Source organism: Erpetoichthys calabaricus, chromosome 5 (genome assembly GCF_900747795.2).
Source record: "Erpetoichthys calabaricus chromosome 5, fErpCal1.3, whole genome shotgun sequence".
In the NCBI taxonomy this organism is placed as follows: domain Eukaryota; kingdom Metazoa; phylum Chordata; class Cladistia; order Polypteriformes; family Polypteridae; genus Erpetoichthys; species Erpetoichthys calabaricus.
The window spans coordinates 6,033,950-6,052,623 of NC_041398.2; the positions used below are offsets into that span (position 1 = coordinate 6,033,950).

Sequence of the window (18,674 nt, forward strand, 5' to 3'; positions counted from 1 at the left end):
AAAACTGAGCATTAGTAGATAGATAGATAGATAGATAGATAGATAGATAGATAGATAGATAGATAGATAGATAGATAGATAGATAGATAGATAGATAGATAGATAGATAGATAGATAGATAGATAGATAGATAGATAGATAGATAGATAGATAGATAGATAGATAGATAGATAGATACTTTATTAATCCCAATGGGAAATTCACATTCTTCAGCAGCAGCATACTGATACAATAAATAATATTAAATTAAAGAATGATAATAATACAGGTGATACGGTTTAGTAAATTGACAGAGAGGAACAAAATCAAATAAAATGGGCATATGGTCTGAAAATACTGCATCACCAATTTCCAGATTAAGAACAGATACACCACGAGAAAAGACAAGATCCAGCGTATGCCCACATTTCTGAGTGGGACCAGTTACAGACTGAATTAAACTAAAAGAATCCATCAAATCTAAAAAGTCTAAAAATATGACCAAGCTGTGCACTGAGCTTACTCTTGAGCATGCAACGTATAGTTGGCCATGTGAAAAGCAATCTTGCCTCAAATCAGTGCCAAATTTTTGTAGGGTCTGTCCCTGAGACTTAATTGTCATTGTTAAGCAGAGCCTTACTGGAAATTAGAGGCATTTGAATTGAAATGGGAGATCAGAGGGTATAATGGGGATGTGAGGAATAAAAACTCTCTCCCCTGAGCCACCACCAGTAAAAATAGTTGCCTCAATTAGGTTCTTTTGCAGGCATGTGACCTGAAGTCTCGTGCCATTATAAAGTTTCGGTGGCTGTAAGTTTCTCAGTAACATTATTGGTGCCCCAACCTTCAAAATTAGATTATGCTCAGGAGTGCCTGGAGGAGTCAGAGTGTGGACCGAGCTGCAGGCTACGGACATATATATGTACGTAAGTAGGATTCAGTTAGCGTTGGGAACCCGTGTACCAAACTTCTTGAAGATGGGCTCATTAAGTAACAAAGACCGTTGGAAAGTTCAATATGGCGGCCGACAGTGGTGTCATACCGCCGAAATAAGTACGTACATCGGTTTTGGTTAGCGCAGGGAAGCCGTCTACCAAATTTCATGAAGATGGGGCTATAAATAAGAAAGTTTAACATGGTGGACATTGTCGACTGTTATGACCGTTACGTGTAGAATTTCGAAATGAAACCTGCTTAACTTTTGTAAGTAAGCTGTAAGGAATGAGCCTGACAAATTTCAGCATTCTACCTACACGGGAAGTTGGAGAGTTAGTGATGAGTGAGTTAGTGAGGGCTTTGGCTTTTATTAGTATAGATGTATATGTATATGTATATACAGTATATGTGTGTGTGTGTACATATATATATATATATATACGCACACACACACATACATATATATTATATATATAGCTGTACCCGGCCACGTGTTAGTGTGGCTCAGTCTGGTTAAATGGAAAAGAAAGAAAAGAGAAAGCGCACGTTTCTAATATGTTTAATTTCACAATGCTTGTGGGTATACAATATTTTTTGTTGTTCCATTGTCTGTGCAGAATGTTAGACTGAATAACATTGTTAAGTTCGTAGACGTCTTTGTTTTTGGCCGCAAGAATAGCTCGTTCACTCAGCCAATTGTGATTCTTATAATTGGTTTGAATATTGGGAAATACTTTTTCAACCAATTCTTCTTTTGACGTCACTAAACTGCAGAAGTTATGAGGCAATGAAATTCGTCCTGAGGTCAGATCAACCAGCATCTTTCCGTTCCCAATTTCCAGATTTCTCCAATCCCGTTATTGACAGTTTGCATTATTTGATCGAAAATGCCTTTTTGCTGAAGAGTTAGCTTAGGAATATTTGATTGCACATACGACAAAAGATCACCCGTGTTGTAATTTTGTTCACAATGCAATTCTACATTGAACGAAGCAGCAGCAGATCGATTCGGTGATGGCATTCCCATTTCATTGAGAACTTTGTTCGCGATTTCTAAGCACAAATCTTCAATCATTATCACCGCTTAGTTGTAGATTTCTGCTGTGACATCCATGTTTATATTTGAATTTTACTTGCGTATTCGACGGAAAATATCTTCAGCCATGTGCGATTTATATTTCTCCCATAAATGTGTTGAAAGTGAAGGAGAGCAGGCGGTCAATATGATTGCAAACAATGCACGAATTTGATTTGGATGTGACGTGTTGCACGCGTCATTAATGTATACATCCCAGTGTCGGTCGTTCTCCAATAAATTCAGAGCTTGACATGCACTTCGGAAAGTGGCATGTGTAACACCGTTGACAATTCTCCATTGCTGGAAAGACGTTGGACCGGGCACATTTACCAACAGCATGTGAACAAAGAAGCATTCATCTTGATTGGGATGCACGGTGTACAGTCTGCCGTTCGTAGTTTCTTTGAATATGCCAGGTTGTCCGTTGACTCGCTCTCCTCGTTTGCGTTGTTCAAATGATTTTCTACTCGCATTCCATGTGTAATACGTAGGCACTTCCGAATACAGCAGTGTTTTCGCAAACGCGTCATTTTGACATAACGTAAAGAAAGCAGTTAACGTTGTAGCCGGTGGATTCAGGGCTATTTGTTACACATTTTCAGCTGTGAAATAAACGCGTTGTCCATTTTCTAGATGTACTGCTAAGTGAACAACATCTGGACTTCGTTCATGTATGGGAATTGAAAGAATTCGCCATACAGCTTCATTGCTGCTTATGTATCTTCCAGCCTAATACTGTGCGATTTCATCGATATGTATGACCGCATTCCTATCACTTCTTTCTGGTTGCACGCCAAAAACTGCCATGTCGCTGCCTTTATTCACGTACTTACAAATGTATTTGATCGAAACATTGAAATAGAATCGTAAAATATTTATTATGGCGTGTGTTGCTTTTACGTCCAACAGATGGCGCTGTGTTTTCAAAAAAAGCATGTTTTTACCTGTCACAGGTGTGACATCTATATAATATGTATATAAAAACACGCGCGTATTCGAATGCAACGTTGTGTCAAAATTTCAAAGCAATCGGTGAAGAACTTTCGGAGATTTAAGGTTTAGAACTAACGAACATTTACATTTTATTTATATAGATGTATATATTTATGTATATATATGGTTTTGGCAGCCAAGCGCTTTTTTTCCCACCTAGAAGACGCCTCTTCAGATCCGTTTAATCGCTTCGTTGATTGCATGTCCTCCAAGGTAGTTTCAATCCCCATTTCCTACACCGAGTCATCTCCCCTTTTATAAGTGACTGTGTTGGTCGCCGTACTTCGTACAGGTCTTTGAACGCACTGAATACTTGTAACTGGTGTCGCCCGTCGGCTACTTTCGACAGGGAATGGAAGCAATTGTCGAGTAACAAAAATTATTTGTAAGTGATTTCGCATTGAAGAAATAGTAAAAACTTGATCACTTGGGTCAATACCTAAAGAAATACACACAGCAAATGTAATTGAGAATACACCAGAATCTGTATGATTTAATTGTTGCTGTGCGTCTTCATAAACTATGGGAGGTTTGTATGGAAACAAAACATGCTGATCTGCTCCCATTTCATCTTACAGTACTCTACGACAGGAACTGATCTGATGTTCATACTAACCTGGTTTATGGTTTATGGCTCCGGGGCGATCACGCCTGAAATTACCAAGCGTTACTGTTTATAGCTGTGTATTGGAACATCCAAATCCTGCTTCCTCCTCCTGCTGCTTGCTATCGCCGCTCACCTACGCTACCACACCCGCCTGTCCTACCGGCTCCGTTGTGCTGTGCTGCTTCTACACTGCTATCAGCTAAGTATCACTCACTTTTTTAGCGCTTTGAGTACTGAGAAAAGCGCTATATAAATGTAATGAATTATTATTATTTATTATTAAACACTAAAGTACAAAAACGAAGTAGAAAGTAACACTAAACTGCAACACTGTCGGTAGCACCGGCACACCGCGTCTACTAAACACTAAGAAACACTAAAGGAAGAAATACTATTCAGTAAGTACCGCGTCTACTAAACAGTAAATCAGTAAAGGAGAAAGGACTAACTGCGTCAGCTGTGGAGCTCAGCTCGGAGAGAAATGAAGTGAATGAAATGAGGTGAGTGGGAGGGGAGATGATCACGTGACTCCAACACCCGCCTTTACTCTCCGTCCCTCCACAAACACACAAACACAGCCACACGGATCACAACTCTCCTTTATATGTATAGAAGAGCTGTGCTACTTGATATCTCTTGGTGGTAGAGGCAAGGGAGAGGACATCATAACTGCATTTCTAAGATATTTTAAAAATCACAACATTAAAATAAGAAAAATATTCTGTGTTACTACTGATGCCACCCCTGCAATGATAAGAAAGAACAAAGAATTTGTTAAACTTCTTCGAGTTCATATTGGACATCAAGTACTGAGTTTGTTTGCGTCAAAATGAGATATATTTTGCTGTGATATTACCACTGACACTTACAAATGCTTTCCAAATGTAAAGGCTCATTCAAATTGATTTACTATCAACAGAGATAAGCTTCAGAAGTACGCTGATCTGATCTTACTACCACCACATTTGATGTCTCTTTTCAAGTGGATGGATGTTCACAATTCTGAAATGTCATCAGTCATCAGAGTTATGGATGATAAAATTTTTAGAATTGTGGAAAATACTTGAAGGAAACTTCTTGGAAACGTCAGCTTCTATCCTCAGCCCCTGGAAATCCCTGCCTGAAGTGTTCTCCTATTTGAAGAAAGTTGTATTTGATTTGCTTTTGGCTTTTGGGTCGATTTATACATGTGAACACATTTTCTCACAGATGAAATCAGTTTTGAGTCCACAGAGAAGTTGCCTGACGCCTATGCATTCAGATGCCTGTGTGACGCTGAAAGTCACCAAATACACACCTTATATTAAACAATTAGCTCAGGAGAAGGAAGGACAAGGGTCACCGTAATTAATTAATGACTCAGGTCAATAATTGTATTAAAAATTTTAACAATGTGTTTTATGTTTGATTAATTTAATTGTTTTGTTTTTCAAAGTATTGGACTTTTTATTTTAACAAAATTTGACAATTTTAAATTTCACAATTTTAAATTTTATAATAAAATTTCAAAATAATGTGTTCAGAACTTAAATTTTGCAAAACATTGTTTTTGTATTTGTTCCTATTTCAATTAAAATATTGAATAATCAACAAAGAATAGACTAGTTATGTAATGTACTGGAAACATGTTAATATAAGATCATGCTAATGTGTTTCAGTGGTTGTTGTAAATTAAAATATGGTGGGCTTAGGTTGACATGCTGAGTGACTTTACAACATTACTGCTGCTGACCCCTGCGGTTTATGTCATAATCAAATATGAAATGAAATCATCATTCCAGGGTTTGAACATCCAAAATGACCTTACTGTCCAATAAATACATTTATCTCCAATCACTAATGAAATTCATGATTACTTACTTAATTAAAATGAGGACATCTACACAGGAATACTATATTGAAATTTTTGAAGTGAATTTATTGTAAGAATCTCAAACTTAACTCTGGAGTACAATATAAAGGGACATGTGACAATAATGTGTCTCTTAAAAGGCCTGAGATCAGCCCAAATGCAAACTCAAATTCTTTAAAAACGAACAAACAAGACAAAGGCAGACAATCAGCTAAACACACCATATAAGTGGCAGCACTACAGAGTGTCTCTATTCTTGTGTTACAGTCTTGTATTGAATTATGTTTATGATGACATTGTATGGTGACTGACTACACTTACACCAGCCAACTGTAACAACACTTTGCTATGATCACCTTATTAGTATCAGAATGTTTGATATTTTTAACAGTAGCCCACGTGACTCTCACACCCCACTCAGAGGTCAGTTCTGGTCAGCAGGCTATAGTTTGCCCACCACTGCCTTAGATGTTAAAAATAATATCAGATAAGAGCACAAAGAAACTCCACTGGGTGTAATGAGAGCACTATGCTCTTCATGGAAAATATTGGGGATCTCATCCTGGACTGTTTCATGTCTTACACCATCTCACCAGGACAGGGTCCAGGAACCTACTCTCTGAACTTGGAAAATCAGGTTTATAAGATAGACAGCTAGATATCTCTGTTAAATTAAATTTAGAAATTCCTTAAGTCAATGTTATTCAAATAATTTTATTTAAATACTAAACTCCACTCACCTGTTTTTCTTCTCTTTCCATTTCCAGCTCAACCATTTCATGATTTTTATGTCCAGTCACCACACACATCATGCAGATACACAAATCATCAGTTTTACAGAACATCTCCAGACTTTTATGATGTTTCTCACAGAATTTCTCCTTCATATTCCCATCAGGATCAATCAGCTTGTGGTGCTTCAGGGCGTCTCCTTCAAGGTGAGGCTGTAGGTGAGTCTGACAGTAGGAGGCCATGCAGGTTAGACAGGACTTCACTGCTCTGAACTTCTTCCCAGTACAGGCATCACACTGCACGTCTCCAAGCCCGGCATAATTCTGAGATGGAGGAGCAGGAGGAGGACTGATTGTCGTCTTCGTTAATTTCTTGATGACTTCATTCAGCAGAGTGTTTCTCTTCAGTTCAGGCCTCAGCATGAAGGTGTGTCTGCACTGAGGACAGCTGCACACTTGGCTCTGATCCCAGTAGTTGGTTAAGCACTTCAGACAAAAACTGTGACCACAGTGCAGTGACACAGGGTCAGTCAGGGTGTCCAAACACACCGTGCAGGAGAACTCGTCCTGTGATACAAACAGCTGGGCTTCAGCCATCGTCAGTCTGAGGAGAGGCCAGCAGAGAGAATCAGTCAGACAAACAAGGAAGTGAATTGTAAAGAAACAAAAGTGAAAGTTTATCTGTGCTCAGTGAGGAGGAGTAGGAGGAGGAGGAGATTTAAAGTGACACCTGAGGGCACACAGAGAGAACTTCTGAGACGACACTGAGGATGAACAGTTAATGTCAGACAGGAGCCCAGAGAGTGAAGACCTCAAAATGAGAGAAGAGATGACCTGTCACAGGGGGTCTGCTAAAGTGTAATTCACGTCAGGATTTCTTATTTATTTGAAACACACTGCAGTTCATATTAGACAGACACAGAGGTCAGCGCACATTTACGAAAGGAATTAAATGAAAAGAAAACACAACACATGAATCAGTATTAAATGATCTGTGTGTCGCCAGCTGGTACTTTGCTCATGCCAGTAATTTATCAGATTATTCTCTAAAGCTACCAACTGTTAGACTCCCATCAAGGTAAGTGAAGCGGTTTAACAAGACTTTAAAGCAGATGATCAGGTGGGCAGGTCATGATGACCAGGCGTCCTGGGACTCTGTTTTGACTTTCCTGATGTTCGCAATTTGGAAATCTCCACAGGCTTCCACTGGCTTGACTCCCTTTGAGTTGCTGTTTCACAGGTATCTGTGGGGCTTCTTGGATGTTATTCATGAGGGGTGGACAGGAGTGCATACAAATGCTCATGGCCCAAGTTTTGCAGGCCGTGTCATTTCACTGCAGGATCAGGTTTCTAAGCTTTCTTCTATTGCTGTGGAACACTAGCTGCAAAAAACAGGATGCCCAAAAGCACCATTATGATAAGCGGAGCAAACTCCGAGAATTCAAACCTGGTGATCACATACTGGTTCTGAATCCTTCTGATCTGCAGAAGTTTCTCATGAAATGGCAGGGTCCCGCTGTCATTGAGGAGCATACAGGACTGGTAAATTACAAAGCCAGCATACCAGGCAGACTGAAACCCATAAAAGTTTTGCATGTTAATCTCTTGAAAGAGTGGCATGAACCCCAGGAGGTGTTGATGACTGTGACTGTTCTGTACAAGATTGATGTTACTATTGGTGACGATTTGACTAAGCGGAGTTCAACGGAGTTGCTTTTTTGAAAGGTCGGAACACTGATGTCTTTTCCACCATGCTGGGCCTATCTGGGCTTGTTGAACATAAGAATATTACAGAGCCTGGTGTTAAGGCGCAGATGCACTCTTTTTGGACACCCGAAGTGAGGAGGACAGATGCTTGAATTAGGTGTTATTTGCAAAAGTAAAAGCAATTGGTGAAACCCGATTATTTTTGTCTCAAACCCAACAGTTCCATGTGGTTCTGTATCAATTTTAGATGCTTAACTAAAATGCTTCCCAGGGAGCATAGTTACTCAACTATTGAAAAGGAGTGTTTGGCGATCAGATTTCTAAGATAACTCCTAGTATATTAAATTCTGCCATAATTCTAATTAGTTTATGTAAAAAGTCACTTGCAGTTTTCTCATAGCAAATATTGGAAAAAGTTCATAAATCTTTATTAATATCACTGTCCCTGATTCCTTCACAGTAGCCATTATTAGACCTTTTTTTAAAGAATTCAGATTAAGATTAAAATGTTCTATCTATATTGAAGAAGTTCAAATGTACTATCTATATCTATAAAGGAGAGTTGGGATCCATGTGGCTGTGTTTGTGTGTTTGTGGAGGGACGGAGAGTTAAGGCGGGTGTTGGAGTCACGTGATCATCTCCCCTCCCATTCACCTCATTTCATTCACTTCATTTCGCTCCAAGCTGAGCTCCACAGCTGACGCGGTTAGTCCTTTCTCCTTTACTGATTTACTGTTTAGTAGACGCGGTACTTACTGAATAGTATTTTTTCCTTTAGTGTTTCTTAGTGTTTAGTAGACACGGTGTGCCGGTGTTCCCGGCGGTGTTGCGGTATAGTGTTACTTTCTACTTCGTTTCTGTACTTTAGTGTTTAATAATAATAATAATTCATTACATTTATATAGCGCTTTTCTCAGTACTCAAAGCACTAAAATAGTGAGTGATACTTAGCTTATAGCAGTGTAGAAGCAGCACAGCACAACGGAGCCGGTAGGACAGGCGGGTATGGTAGTGTAGGTGAGCGGCGATAGCAAGCAGCAGAAAGCACAGCAGGAGGAGGAAGCAGGATTTGGATGTTCCAATACACAGCCATAAACAGTAACGCTTGGTAATTTCAGGTGTGATCTCCCCGGAGACATAAGCCATAAACCAGGTTAGTATGAACATCAGATCAGTTCCCGGTCGTAGGGTACTGTAAGATGCAGAGCAAATATAATCATGGAGACAGATCATCCCGAGGTGCTAGATCGCCAGGTACAAAGAAATGTTCGTAGGTGTCGTCCCGTGATCCACAGACTCAGCTGTTCCCAGTAAAGTGGAGTCCATAAAATCTGTAAATATTAAGCCAAATCCATACAATTCCAGTCAGCTGTATTCACGAACTATACGTACAATAAACGAAATAAAACAAGCGTAAGAAAGTGCAGAATAAAGGCGAATTTTGCGAAAAGTGTTGTTAACAGGGAGGAGCGGCAACAACAAGCGTGCGCCAGCGTCCTCACCTGCTATAATAAAGCAGTTATAATAAAGAAGTTTAGTAGACTTTTACTTTATCTCATTTAGTGTTCTTCCCAGCGTTGTTGCCGTTTTTTAGTGTTAGTGTCTACTTAGTGTTTGTGTTTAGTGTAATGGAAGGAGTGATCTTACCACTGTCAGATTTTGCAATGAATGAGTTGGTAAATAATGATTATTTATCAACAGATCACATGAGCAAATTCAACAAAATTTTAGCTGCGCATACAATTTTCTAACCTCAAGAGGTTTTGCTAATGTGGACTCCTGACATACCTATAATGCCCATTCCACAAAATGCAAAACATATTCAAATATTACCTTCTGCAGCTACTGAACGAGTGACTCTCTGGGTGTGTACCTATTATGATGGTGCTGTAATTCATGTCTATGACAGTTTAAACGCTGATAAAAAATTCAACCTCACTGAAGAGCAGCTTTGTTTCCTTCATGCTTTGTTTCCTTACAAACCTCCCATAGTTTATGAAGACGCACAGCAACAATTAAATCATACAGATTCTGGTGTATTCTCAATTGTATTTGCTGTGTGTATTTCTTTAGGTATTGACGCCAGTGGAAAAAAAGCGCTTGGCTGCTAAAACCATATATATATATACATATCTATATCAATAAAAATGTAAATGTTCGTTTGTTCAAAACCTTAGATCTCCGAAAGTTCTTCACCGATTGCTTTGAAATTTTGACACAACTTTGCATTCGAATACGCGCGTGTTTTTATCTACATATTATATAGATGGCACACCTGTGACAGGTAAAAACATGCTTTTTTGAAAACACAGCGTTATCTGTTGGACGTAAAAGCAACACACGCTATACTAAATATTTTTCGATTCCATTTCAATGTTTCGATCAAATACATTTGTAAGTATGTGAATAAATGCAGCGACATGGCAGTTTTTGGCGTGCAACCAGAAAGAAGTGATAGGAATGCGGTCATACATATCGATGAAATCGCACAGTATTAGGCTGGAAGATACATAAGCAGCAATGAAGCTGTATGGTGAATTCTTTCATTATTATAGCAGGTGAGGGGACGCTGGTGCACGCTTGTTGTTGCCGCTCCTCCCTGTTAACAACACTTTTCGCAAAATTCGCCTTAATTCTGCACTTTCTTACACTTGTTTTATTTCGTTTATTGTACGTATAGTTCGTGGATACAGCTGACTCGAATTGCATGGATTTGGATTAACATTTACAGATTTTATGGACTCCACTTTACTGCGAACAGCTGAGTCTGTGGATCACGGGACGAGACCTACGAACATTTCTTTGTACCTGGTGATCTAGCACCTCGGGATGATCTGTCTCCGTGATTATATTCACTATGCTATTCTGCTCCCATTTCATCTTACAGTACCCTACGACTGGGAACTGATCTGATGTTCATACTAACCTGGTTTATGGCTTATGGCTCCAGGGCGATCACGCCTGAAATTACCAAGCGTTAATGTTTATGGCTGTGTATTGGAACATCCAAATCCTGCTTACCCCTTCTATTGTGCTTTCTGCTGCTTGCTATCGCTGCTCACCTACGCTACCACACCCGCCTGTCCTACCGGCTCCGTTGTGCTGTGCTGCTTCTACACTGCTATCAGCTAAGTATCACTCACTATTTTAGCGCTCTGAGTACTGAGAAAAGCACTATATAAATGTAATGCATTATTATTATTTATTATTAAACACTAAAGTACAAAAATGAAGTAGAAAGTAACATTAAACCGCAACACCGCCGGGAGCCCTGGCACATCGTGTCTACTAAACACTAAGAAACACTAAAGGAAAAAATACTATTCAGTAAGTACCGTGTCTACTAAACAGTAACTCAGTAAAGGAGAAAGGATTAACCGCGCCAGCTGTGGAGCTCAGCTCGGAGCGAAATGAAGTGAATGAAATGAGGTGAATGGGAGGGGAGATGATCACGTGACTTCCCCACCTGCCTTAACTCTCCGTCCCTCCACAAATATAGTCTCTCGGATCCCAACTCTCCTTTTGCACACCGCATCTACTAAACACTTAGAAACACTAAAGGAAAAAATACTATTCAGTAAGCACCGCGTCTACTAAACAGTAAAGGAGAAAGGACTAAAACACTATGGAAAAAGAACGGCATGACCGCGTCAGCAGCGGAGCTCAGCTCGGAGCAAAGTGAAGTGAATGAAATGAGGTGAATGGGAGGGGAGATGATCACGTGACTCCAACACCCGCCTTAACTCTCCGTCCCTCCACAAACACACAAACACAGCCACACGGATGCCAACTCTCCTTTATATATATATATATATATATATATATATATATATATATATATATATATATATATATATATATATATGTACACACACACACACATATACAGTATACATACACATATACATCTATACTAATAAAAGCAAAGCCCTCACTGACTCACTCATCACTAACTCTCCAACTTCCCAAGTAGGTAGAAGGCTGAAATTTGTCAGGCTCATTCCTTAAAGCTTACTTAAAAAAGTTAAGCAGGTTTCATTTCGAAATTCTACATGTAACGGTCATAACGATCGACAACGTCCGCCATGTTAAACTTTCTTATTTATGGTCCCATCTTCACGAAATTTGGTATGCGGCTTCCCTGCGCTAACTGAAACCGATGTACGTACTTATTATGGTGGTATGACACCACTGTCGGCTGCCATATTGAACTTTCCAACGGTCTTTGTTACTTAACGGGCCCATCTTCAAGAAATATGGTACGCGGGTTCCCAACGCTAACTGAATCCTACTTACGTACATATATACGTCCATAGCCTGCAGCTCGGTCCACACTTTGAATCCTCCAGGCACTCCTGAGCATAATCTAATTTTGAAGGTTGGGGCACCAATAATGTTACTAAGAAACTTACAGCCACCGAAACTTTGTAATGGCACGAGATTTCAGGTCACATGCCTGCAAAAGAACCTAACTGAGGCAACTATTTTTACTGGCAGTGGCTCAGGGGAGAGAGTTTTTATTCCTCGCATCCCCGTTGTACCCTCTGATCTCCCATTTCAATTCAAATGCCTCCAATTTCCAGTAAGGCTCTGCTTCGCAATGACAATTAATAAGTCTCAGGGACAGACCCTACAAAAGGTTGGCATTGATTTGAGGCAAGATTGCTTTTCACATGGCCAACTATACGTTGCATGCTCAATAGTAAGCTCAGTGCACAGCTTGGTCATATTACAACCGGAGGGGCGAACTGACAACATGGTATACAAAGAGATCCTTAACAAATAATTATTGGTACATTTTCCCTCAGTTTATTATTTAAAATTTTAAAGCAGTACTTCACCACTGCGAAGCGCGGGTGTTTTACTAGTTCTGTATATCTGGAAACATCTAATGTTTTGCTCCTGACTGAAGTTTCATTGAAATAATTTTCTTTTATATTATTGGACGAAGTATGCAGCAAATTAAACGTATAAACAAAGGGCTAAAATACACTAAAGTTCGACTTCACTTAAACCTTGAAACTGCCTAATCCAAAATGCCAGGGTGTTTGTGGTCGCGTTGTCAGGTGCAGCTCTCAGGTAGACGTCTTCTTTGTCTTCTTCTTTCAGCTGCTCCCGTTAGTGGTTGCCACAGTAGATCATCTTCATCCATATCTTCCTGTCCTCATCATCTTGCTCTGTCACCTCCATCACCTGCATGTCCTCTCTCACCACATCCATAAACCTTTTCTTTTGTCTTCCTTTTCTCCTCTTACCTGGCAGCTCTATCCTTAACATCCTTCTCCCAGTATACCCAGTTTTTCTCCTCTGCACATGATCAAACCAACACAATCTTACCTCTATGACTTTGTCTCCCAACCGTCCCACCTAAGCTGACCCTCTAATGTCCTCATTTCTAATCCTGTCCATCCTCATCTCACCCAAAGCAAATCATAGCATCTTTAACTCTGCCACCTCCAGCTCTGTCTCCTGCTTTCTGGTCAGTGCCACCGTCTCCTGCCCATATAACATAGCTGGTCTCACTACTGTCCTGTAGACCTTCCCTTTCACTTTTGCTGATACTGTGGAATGGAATTTAAAATCTATTGCTAGCTTCTGTATGAAAATCTGCATGTTCTCTGTGTGGCTAGGTATTTTTATAACAGATAAAATAAGCGTTCTTATTTAGAGTAAAAGCTGCAAGCGTGGAATGCAGGTCTTGGCTACTCCCCGGCTTGTCTCAAGCAATGTCTGGTTATCGTCCATTTAAGATGCCAAACGTATGACAAGTTTTCAGATAAGCTTAATTAAAAATATAGAAAAGATTAGAATTTCTGCTTTCTGTTGAAATCAACAAATTGTGTAAGAGTGTTCTATGACCTTTTGGATAAAACTTAGTTTATTCTTTTTCTGTTTCTTTGAAGATCTCTGTATAAAATTGCAGCTCAACCCCACTAATGTGGGTCTTTCGCAAGCTGACAGGCTCTGTAACTGACCTCTCTGTTCATCAAGAAGTCAAGAAATAAAAAGATTTCTGTTTGTTCAACATTGGTTTGTCCGCTGTTGTCTTGACTTCTTCCACAGTTTTCTGGGCCCCAGACGTGGGGCAGAGATGGGCAGGTGACTCCTCGGGCGGGATCGTCCAGAGGACCTGTAAGAGGACCGATTCCGGCCGGATCGGGAGGACCAGCTCCGGCAAAACTTAGGACTGGCCTACCTCGGGCGTATCCTGCGTGAGAAGTCCCTGGCCTCCTCTGACCGAATACGAGGGTCAAACCAACTGGGATTTCCCTAGCAGGTCACTCACTTCTTGGTGATTCTTGGTGTCAAATCGGAGGTAAAAAGCTTAGGGGTAACCGTTGATTGTAATCTGAATTTTAAATCGCATATTAATCAGATCACTAGGACAGCATTTTTTCACCTAAGAAACATAGCAAAAGTTAGACCTCTTATATCATCGAAAGATGCAGAGAAATTAGTTCATGCGTTTGTTTTCAGTCGGCTAGATTACTGTAACGCACTCCTCTCAGGACTACCCAAAAAAGACATCAATCGTTTGCAACTAGTGCAGAATGCAGCTGCTAGAATCCTTACCAGGAAAAGAAAATCCGAACACATTTCTCCAGTTTTGATGTCACTACACTGGTTACCTGTGTCATTCAGAATTGACTTTAAAATTCTGCTTATGGTTTATAAAGCTTTAAATAATCTCGCCCCGGCTTATATATCGGAATGTCTGACACCTTATATTCCAAATCGTAACCTCAGATCCTCAACTGAGTGTCTCCTTAGACCTTAGACCTTGACCCACATATACTAAATAATTATAGGCCTATTTCAAATTTACCGTTTCTCTCTAAAATACTAGAAAAAGTAGTCGCCAGTCAGCTTCAGACACACCTTATGCATTACAATTTATTTGAGAAATTCCAGTCTGGTTTTCGCACTGGTCATAGTACAGAAACGGCACTAACACGGGTTGTAAATGACATTCTGATATCCTCTGATGAAGGAAACTCATCTGTAATTATGTTGTTGGACTTAAGTGCAGCATTTGACACCATCGACCATTCTATTTTACTGCACAGGCTAGAAAATGATGTTGGGCTTACAGGCACCGTGCTCGCTTGGTTTAGTTCTTACTTATCAAATCGATTCCAATATGTACAGAAATGTGCTGACAGTACTCCATCATTATACACAGAAGTTCAATATGGTGTCCCGCAGGGCTCAGTACTGGGACCTTTACTTTTTTCACTGTACATGCTTCCACTGGGATCTATCATTAGGAAACATAATGTTAATTTTCACTCGTATGCAGATGACACCCAGTTATACCTTTCATTTAAATCAAATGAAGTTTCTCCAATGTGGTCTTTAATTAGTTGTGTTAGTGAATTAAAGGAGTGGATGAATAAGAACTACTTGTCTTTAAATACAGATAAAACAGAGATGTTAATTGTTGGAGGGAATGATGCTGATCACAATAATATTTTGTCATCATTTAACTCAATGGGAATCCCAGTCAATTTTACTGAATCAGCCCGCAATCTAGGAGTTATCTTTGACTCTAGCATGTCATTTAAAGCGCATATTACAAAGTTGTCCAAAACATGTTTCTTCCATCTTAAATGTTAGGAAATTAAGGCGCTTTTTAAATAAACAGGATTCTGAGAAACTAATTCATGCATTTATCTCTAGTAGGATTGACTACTGCAATGCGGTGTTCACTGGATGTTCAAACTGTTCTTTATATAGCCTCCAGTTAATCCAAAATGCGGCTGCGAGAATTATTACAAGAACAAGAAAATATGAACACATAACTCCAGTTCTTAAATCCTTACACTGGCTCCCGGTTAAGTTCAGGGCAGATTTCAAAATCCTTCTTTTAACGTATAAATCATTAAATGGTCGAGGTCCGGCTTACTTGTCTGAACTTATCATGACTTACAAACCAGAGCGCACATTAATGATCTCAAGATGCCGGTCTGCTTATGATTCCAAGGATTAATAAAATAAACAGTGGGGGGTCGAGCTTTTACTTACAGGGCCCCTAAACTGTGGCATGGTCTGCCTGCTACTATAAGAGATGCCCCTTCGGTCTCAGCTTTTAAATCCCGGCTGAAGACTCATGACTTCAGTTTAGCACACCCTGACCTAGAGCTGCTGATTAACTGTTCAGACTGCATCTCTGTTGTTAGTCATTAGCACTTAAACATAAGTAACATGACAGTTATAATTGTATACTAACCCTCACTTATTCTGTTTTTCTTCTCGGTACTCAATGTGGCACTTGGTGCCACGGCCCACCTGCCAAGTTGTTTTGCCTGCCTAAGGAAAAGTCATCCCAGATGGAGGATCGCAGGAATCGTGGGAGAGAGGGGTCCTTTCATCGGATTGGCTGGCCCAGCACTGTTTCAGCTGTGGAATGGCCAAATGGGGGAGGCAGCTTGAAGGATGAGGTCTCCATGACTCTATACAAATACAAATCTTATTATGGGATATATCATCTACTGTTAAATTCTGCTCTGTACTTCTAAAATTTATATATTTTTTTTTTTTATTTCTTACTTTATTGAGAAATTGTTCTGTGTACTGTACTGTATTGTATTGACCCCCTTCTTTTGACACCCACTGCACGCCCAATCTACCTGGAAAGGGGTCTCTCTCTGAACTGCCTTTCCCAAGGTTTCTTCCATTTTTCCCTACTAGGTTTTTTTGGGAGTTTTTCCTTGTCTTCTTAGAGAGTCAAGGCTGGGGGGCTGTCAAGAGGCAGGGCCTGTTAAAGCCCATTGCGGCACTTCCTGTGTGATTTTGGGCTATACAAAAATAAACTGTATTGTATTGTATTGTAATTCCAAGAGCAAAACTTAAAAGAAGTGGTGAGGCGGGCGGCCTTCTGCTGTTATGCACCTAAAATCTGGAATAGCCTGCCAGTAGGAATTCGCCAGGCTAATACAGTGGAGCACTTTAAAAAACTACAGAAACACATTATTTTAACATGGCCTTCTCATAACTTCACTGTAATTTAATCCTGATACTCTGTATATCTAATTCATTATAATAACTATTCATTCAAAATCTGTACTAACCCTACTCTCTCTTCTGTTTCCTTTTCCGGTGTCCCCGTTGGTGGTGGCGTGTGCCACCACCATCTACCCAAAGCACCATGATGTTCCAACAATGATGGATGGATTAAAAGCCAGAAATCTGTATGACCATCAGCATCAAGTGACTCCGTGAAAAACCCGAACTACAAAGAGGACTATTTCATTTATGTTAGGTAGAATGCCCAAAGGGGGACTGGGCGGTCTCGTGGCCTGGAACCCCTACAGATTTTATTTTTTTCTCCAGCCTTCTGGAGTTTTTTTTTGTTTTTTCTGTCCACCCTGGCCATCGGACCTTACTCCTTTCTATGTTAATTAATGTTGTCTTATTTTAATTTCTTATTTTGTCTTTTATTTTTCTTCTCTCCATTATGTAAAGCACTTTGAGGCTACTTTTTGTATGAAAAATGTGCTATATAAATAAATGTTGTTGTTGTTGTTGTTGTTGTGAGTAGACCGATGGAGTCCGATTGAGTGAATGAAGTAGGCTCAGGGATTTGACCGGTTTATGGGAAGTTAAGAAAAATAAAGTCAAGGAGAATAAATACTGTATCACTAACGTAGTGGATGGTAAAACTGGAAAATAGAGAATAATACTTGGGTCCCTCGGGGGACAGTGTAAGATACTACAAGTATGTTAGTAAGTTACTCCCTGTGAAGTAGAATAGAAAGGGGTGAGTGGCACACTCCTATTAAATAGGGGAATGGGAGTAAGAAAAGAATAGTATATGAATTGAGTGTCTGGGAAAAACACTGAGTGGGTGGACGAGTTTTCTGGTTCCTAACATCTGGTCATAATCCTGCCTTCTATGGGTTGCTCTGTGGTGGAGACATGCACAAGCAGTTTGACACATAGGAAGCGTCTGACGAAGGAATTGGTGTTGAGCGCACCTTGTATTCCGGACTCCACACTGAATATTGTTTAACGATTCTGCTAAACAATGGACACGAAACCACTTGAGTACTAATCCGGGAGTGGGACAGGACTGGAACAGAACGCCGCGGGGGCTGAATTGTTCTACTGTGGTCCCAGTGCCATTCATTATGGGAAAGCAAAATAGTAAACCGGTCAAAGAGACTCCCTTCAGAAATCAAAAGTCTCTGTTAGAAGGATTATTTTTGGAAAGTGTCTCGGACACAAGCTTTCACTCGGGTCCGAAAGGGAGTTCACCTAGAAGATTAATAGAAAAGAAACCAGATTAGATTTAAGAAAGCACATGCTTGCAGAGAGTTTATTGGAGCAATAGCACAAACTTAAAGAGACCAGATCGAAAAGGAAATTCAAGAAAGCAGGTTCTTATCCATTCTTGCAGATGGCAGTACAGACACTGGTATAATAGAATAGGAGTTGGTTCATGTCAGGTATGGTGAGAGATAATGGTGACATATCCACATACAAGTTCATAGAAATTTCTGTAAAAAATGGAATTAAAAGAGTGGTGGCAGATGGCCGTTAGACGGGACTGTAGCCATTCAGAAATACAAGAAATAAGGAAAAAATTATGTAGAAATGCACGAGGCTGTTGTATGTAGAAATGCACGAGATGTTGTAACAAAGGTCCGTATCAAATGGACATGTTTGATAGAGGGAATTGGTGATAAAGGATAGGACCTTGGAAGCGGCGCAGAAGCCTAACGAGCTGCTGAGGTCAAAACATGAAAAGAAAAGGAAGAATTATTGCTAGCGTTGCAGAAAATGAAGGT

The 18,674-nt window shown here is 40.0% G+C and overlaps 4 protein-coding genes across 14 annotated transcripts in view; 1 reads left to right on the forward strand and 3 right to left on the reverse strand.

Annotated features, from left to right (window-relative positions):
• Positions 1 to 6,800, reverse strand: part of LOC114652554 (E3 ubiquitin-protein ligase TRIM47-like) — a 156,023-nt gene extending 149,223 nt beyond the window's left edge. The window contains exon 1 of the mRNA XM_051927992.1: positions 6,186 to 6,800. Within this exon, the coding sequence (XP_051783952.1) occupies positions 6,186 to 6,773 (588 nt within the window). The 5' untranslated portion in view covers positions 6,774 to 6,800. The remainder of the gene's footprint in view (positions 1 to 6,185) is intronic.
• Positions 1 to 18,674, forward strand: part of LOC114652512 (tripartite motif-containing protein 16-like) — a 979,029-nt gene that overhangs the window by 522,855 nt on the left and 437,500 nt on the right. The gene's annotated exons all lie outside the window — the stretch shown is intronic.
• LOC114641503 (tripartite motif-containing protein 16-like) overlaps positions 1 to 18,674 on the reverse strand; it is a 1,283,323-nt gene that overhangs the window by 366,225 nt on the left and 898,424 nt on the right. The gene's annotated exons all lie outside the window — the stretch shown is intronic.
• LOC114652539 (tripartite motif-containing protein 16-like) overlaps positions 1 to 18,674 on the reverse strand; it is an 837,738-nt gene that overhangs the window by 40,362 nt on the left and 778,702 nt on the right. The gene's annotated exons all lie outside the window — the stretch shown is intronic.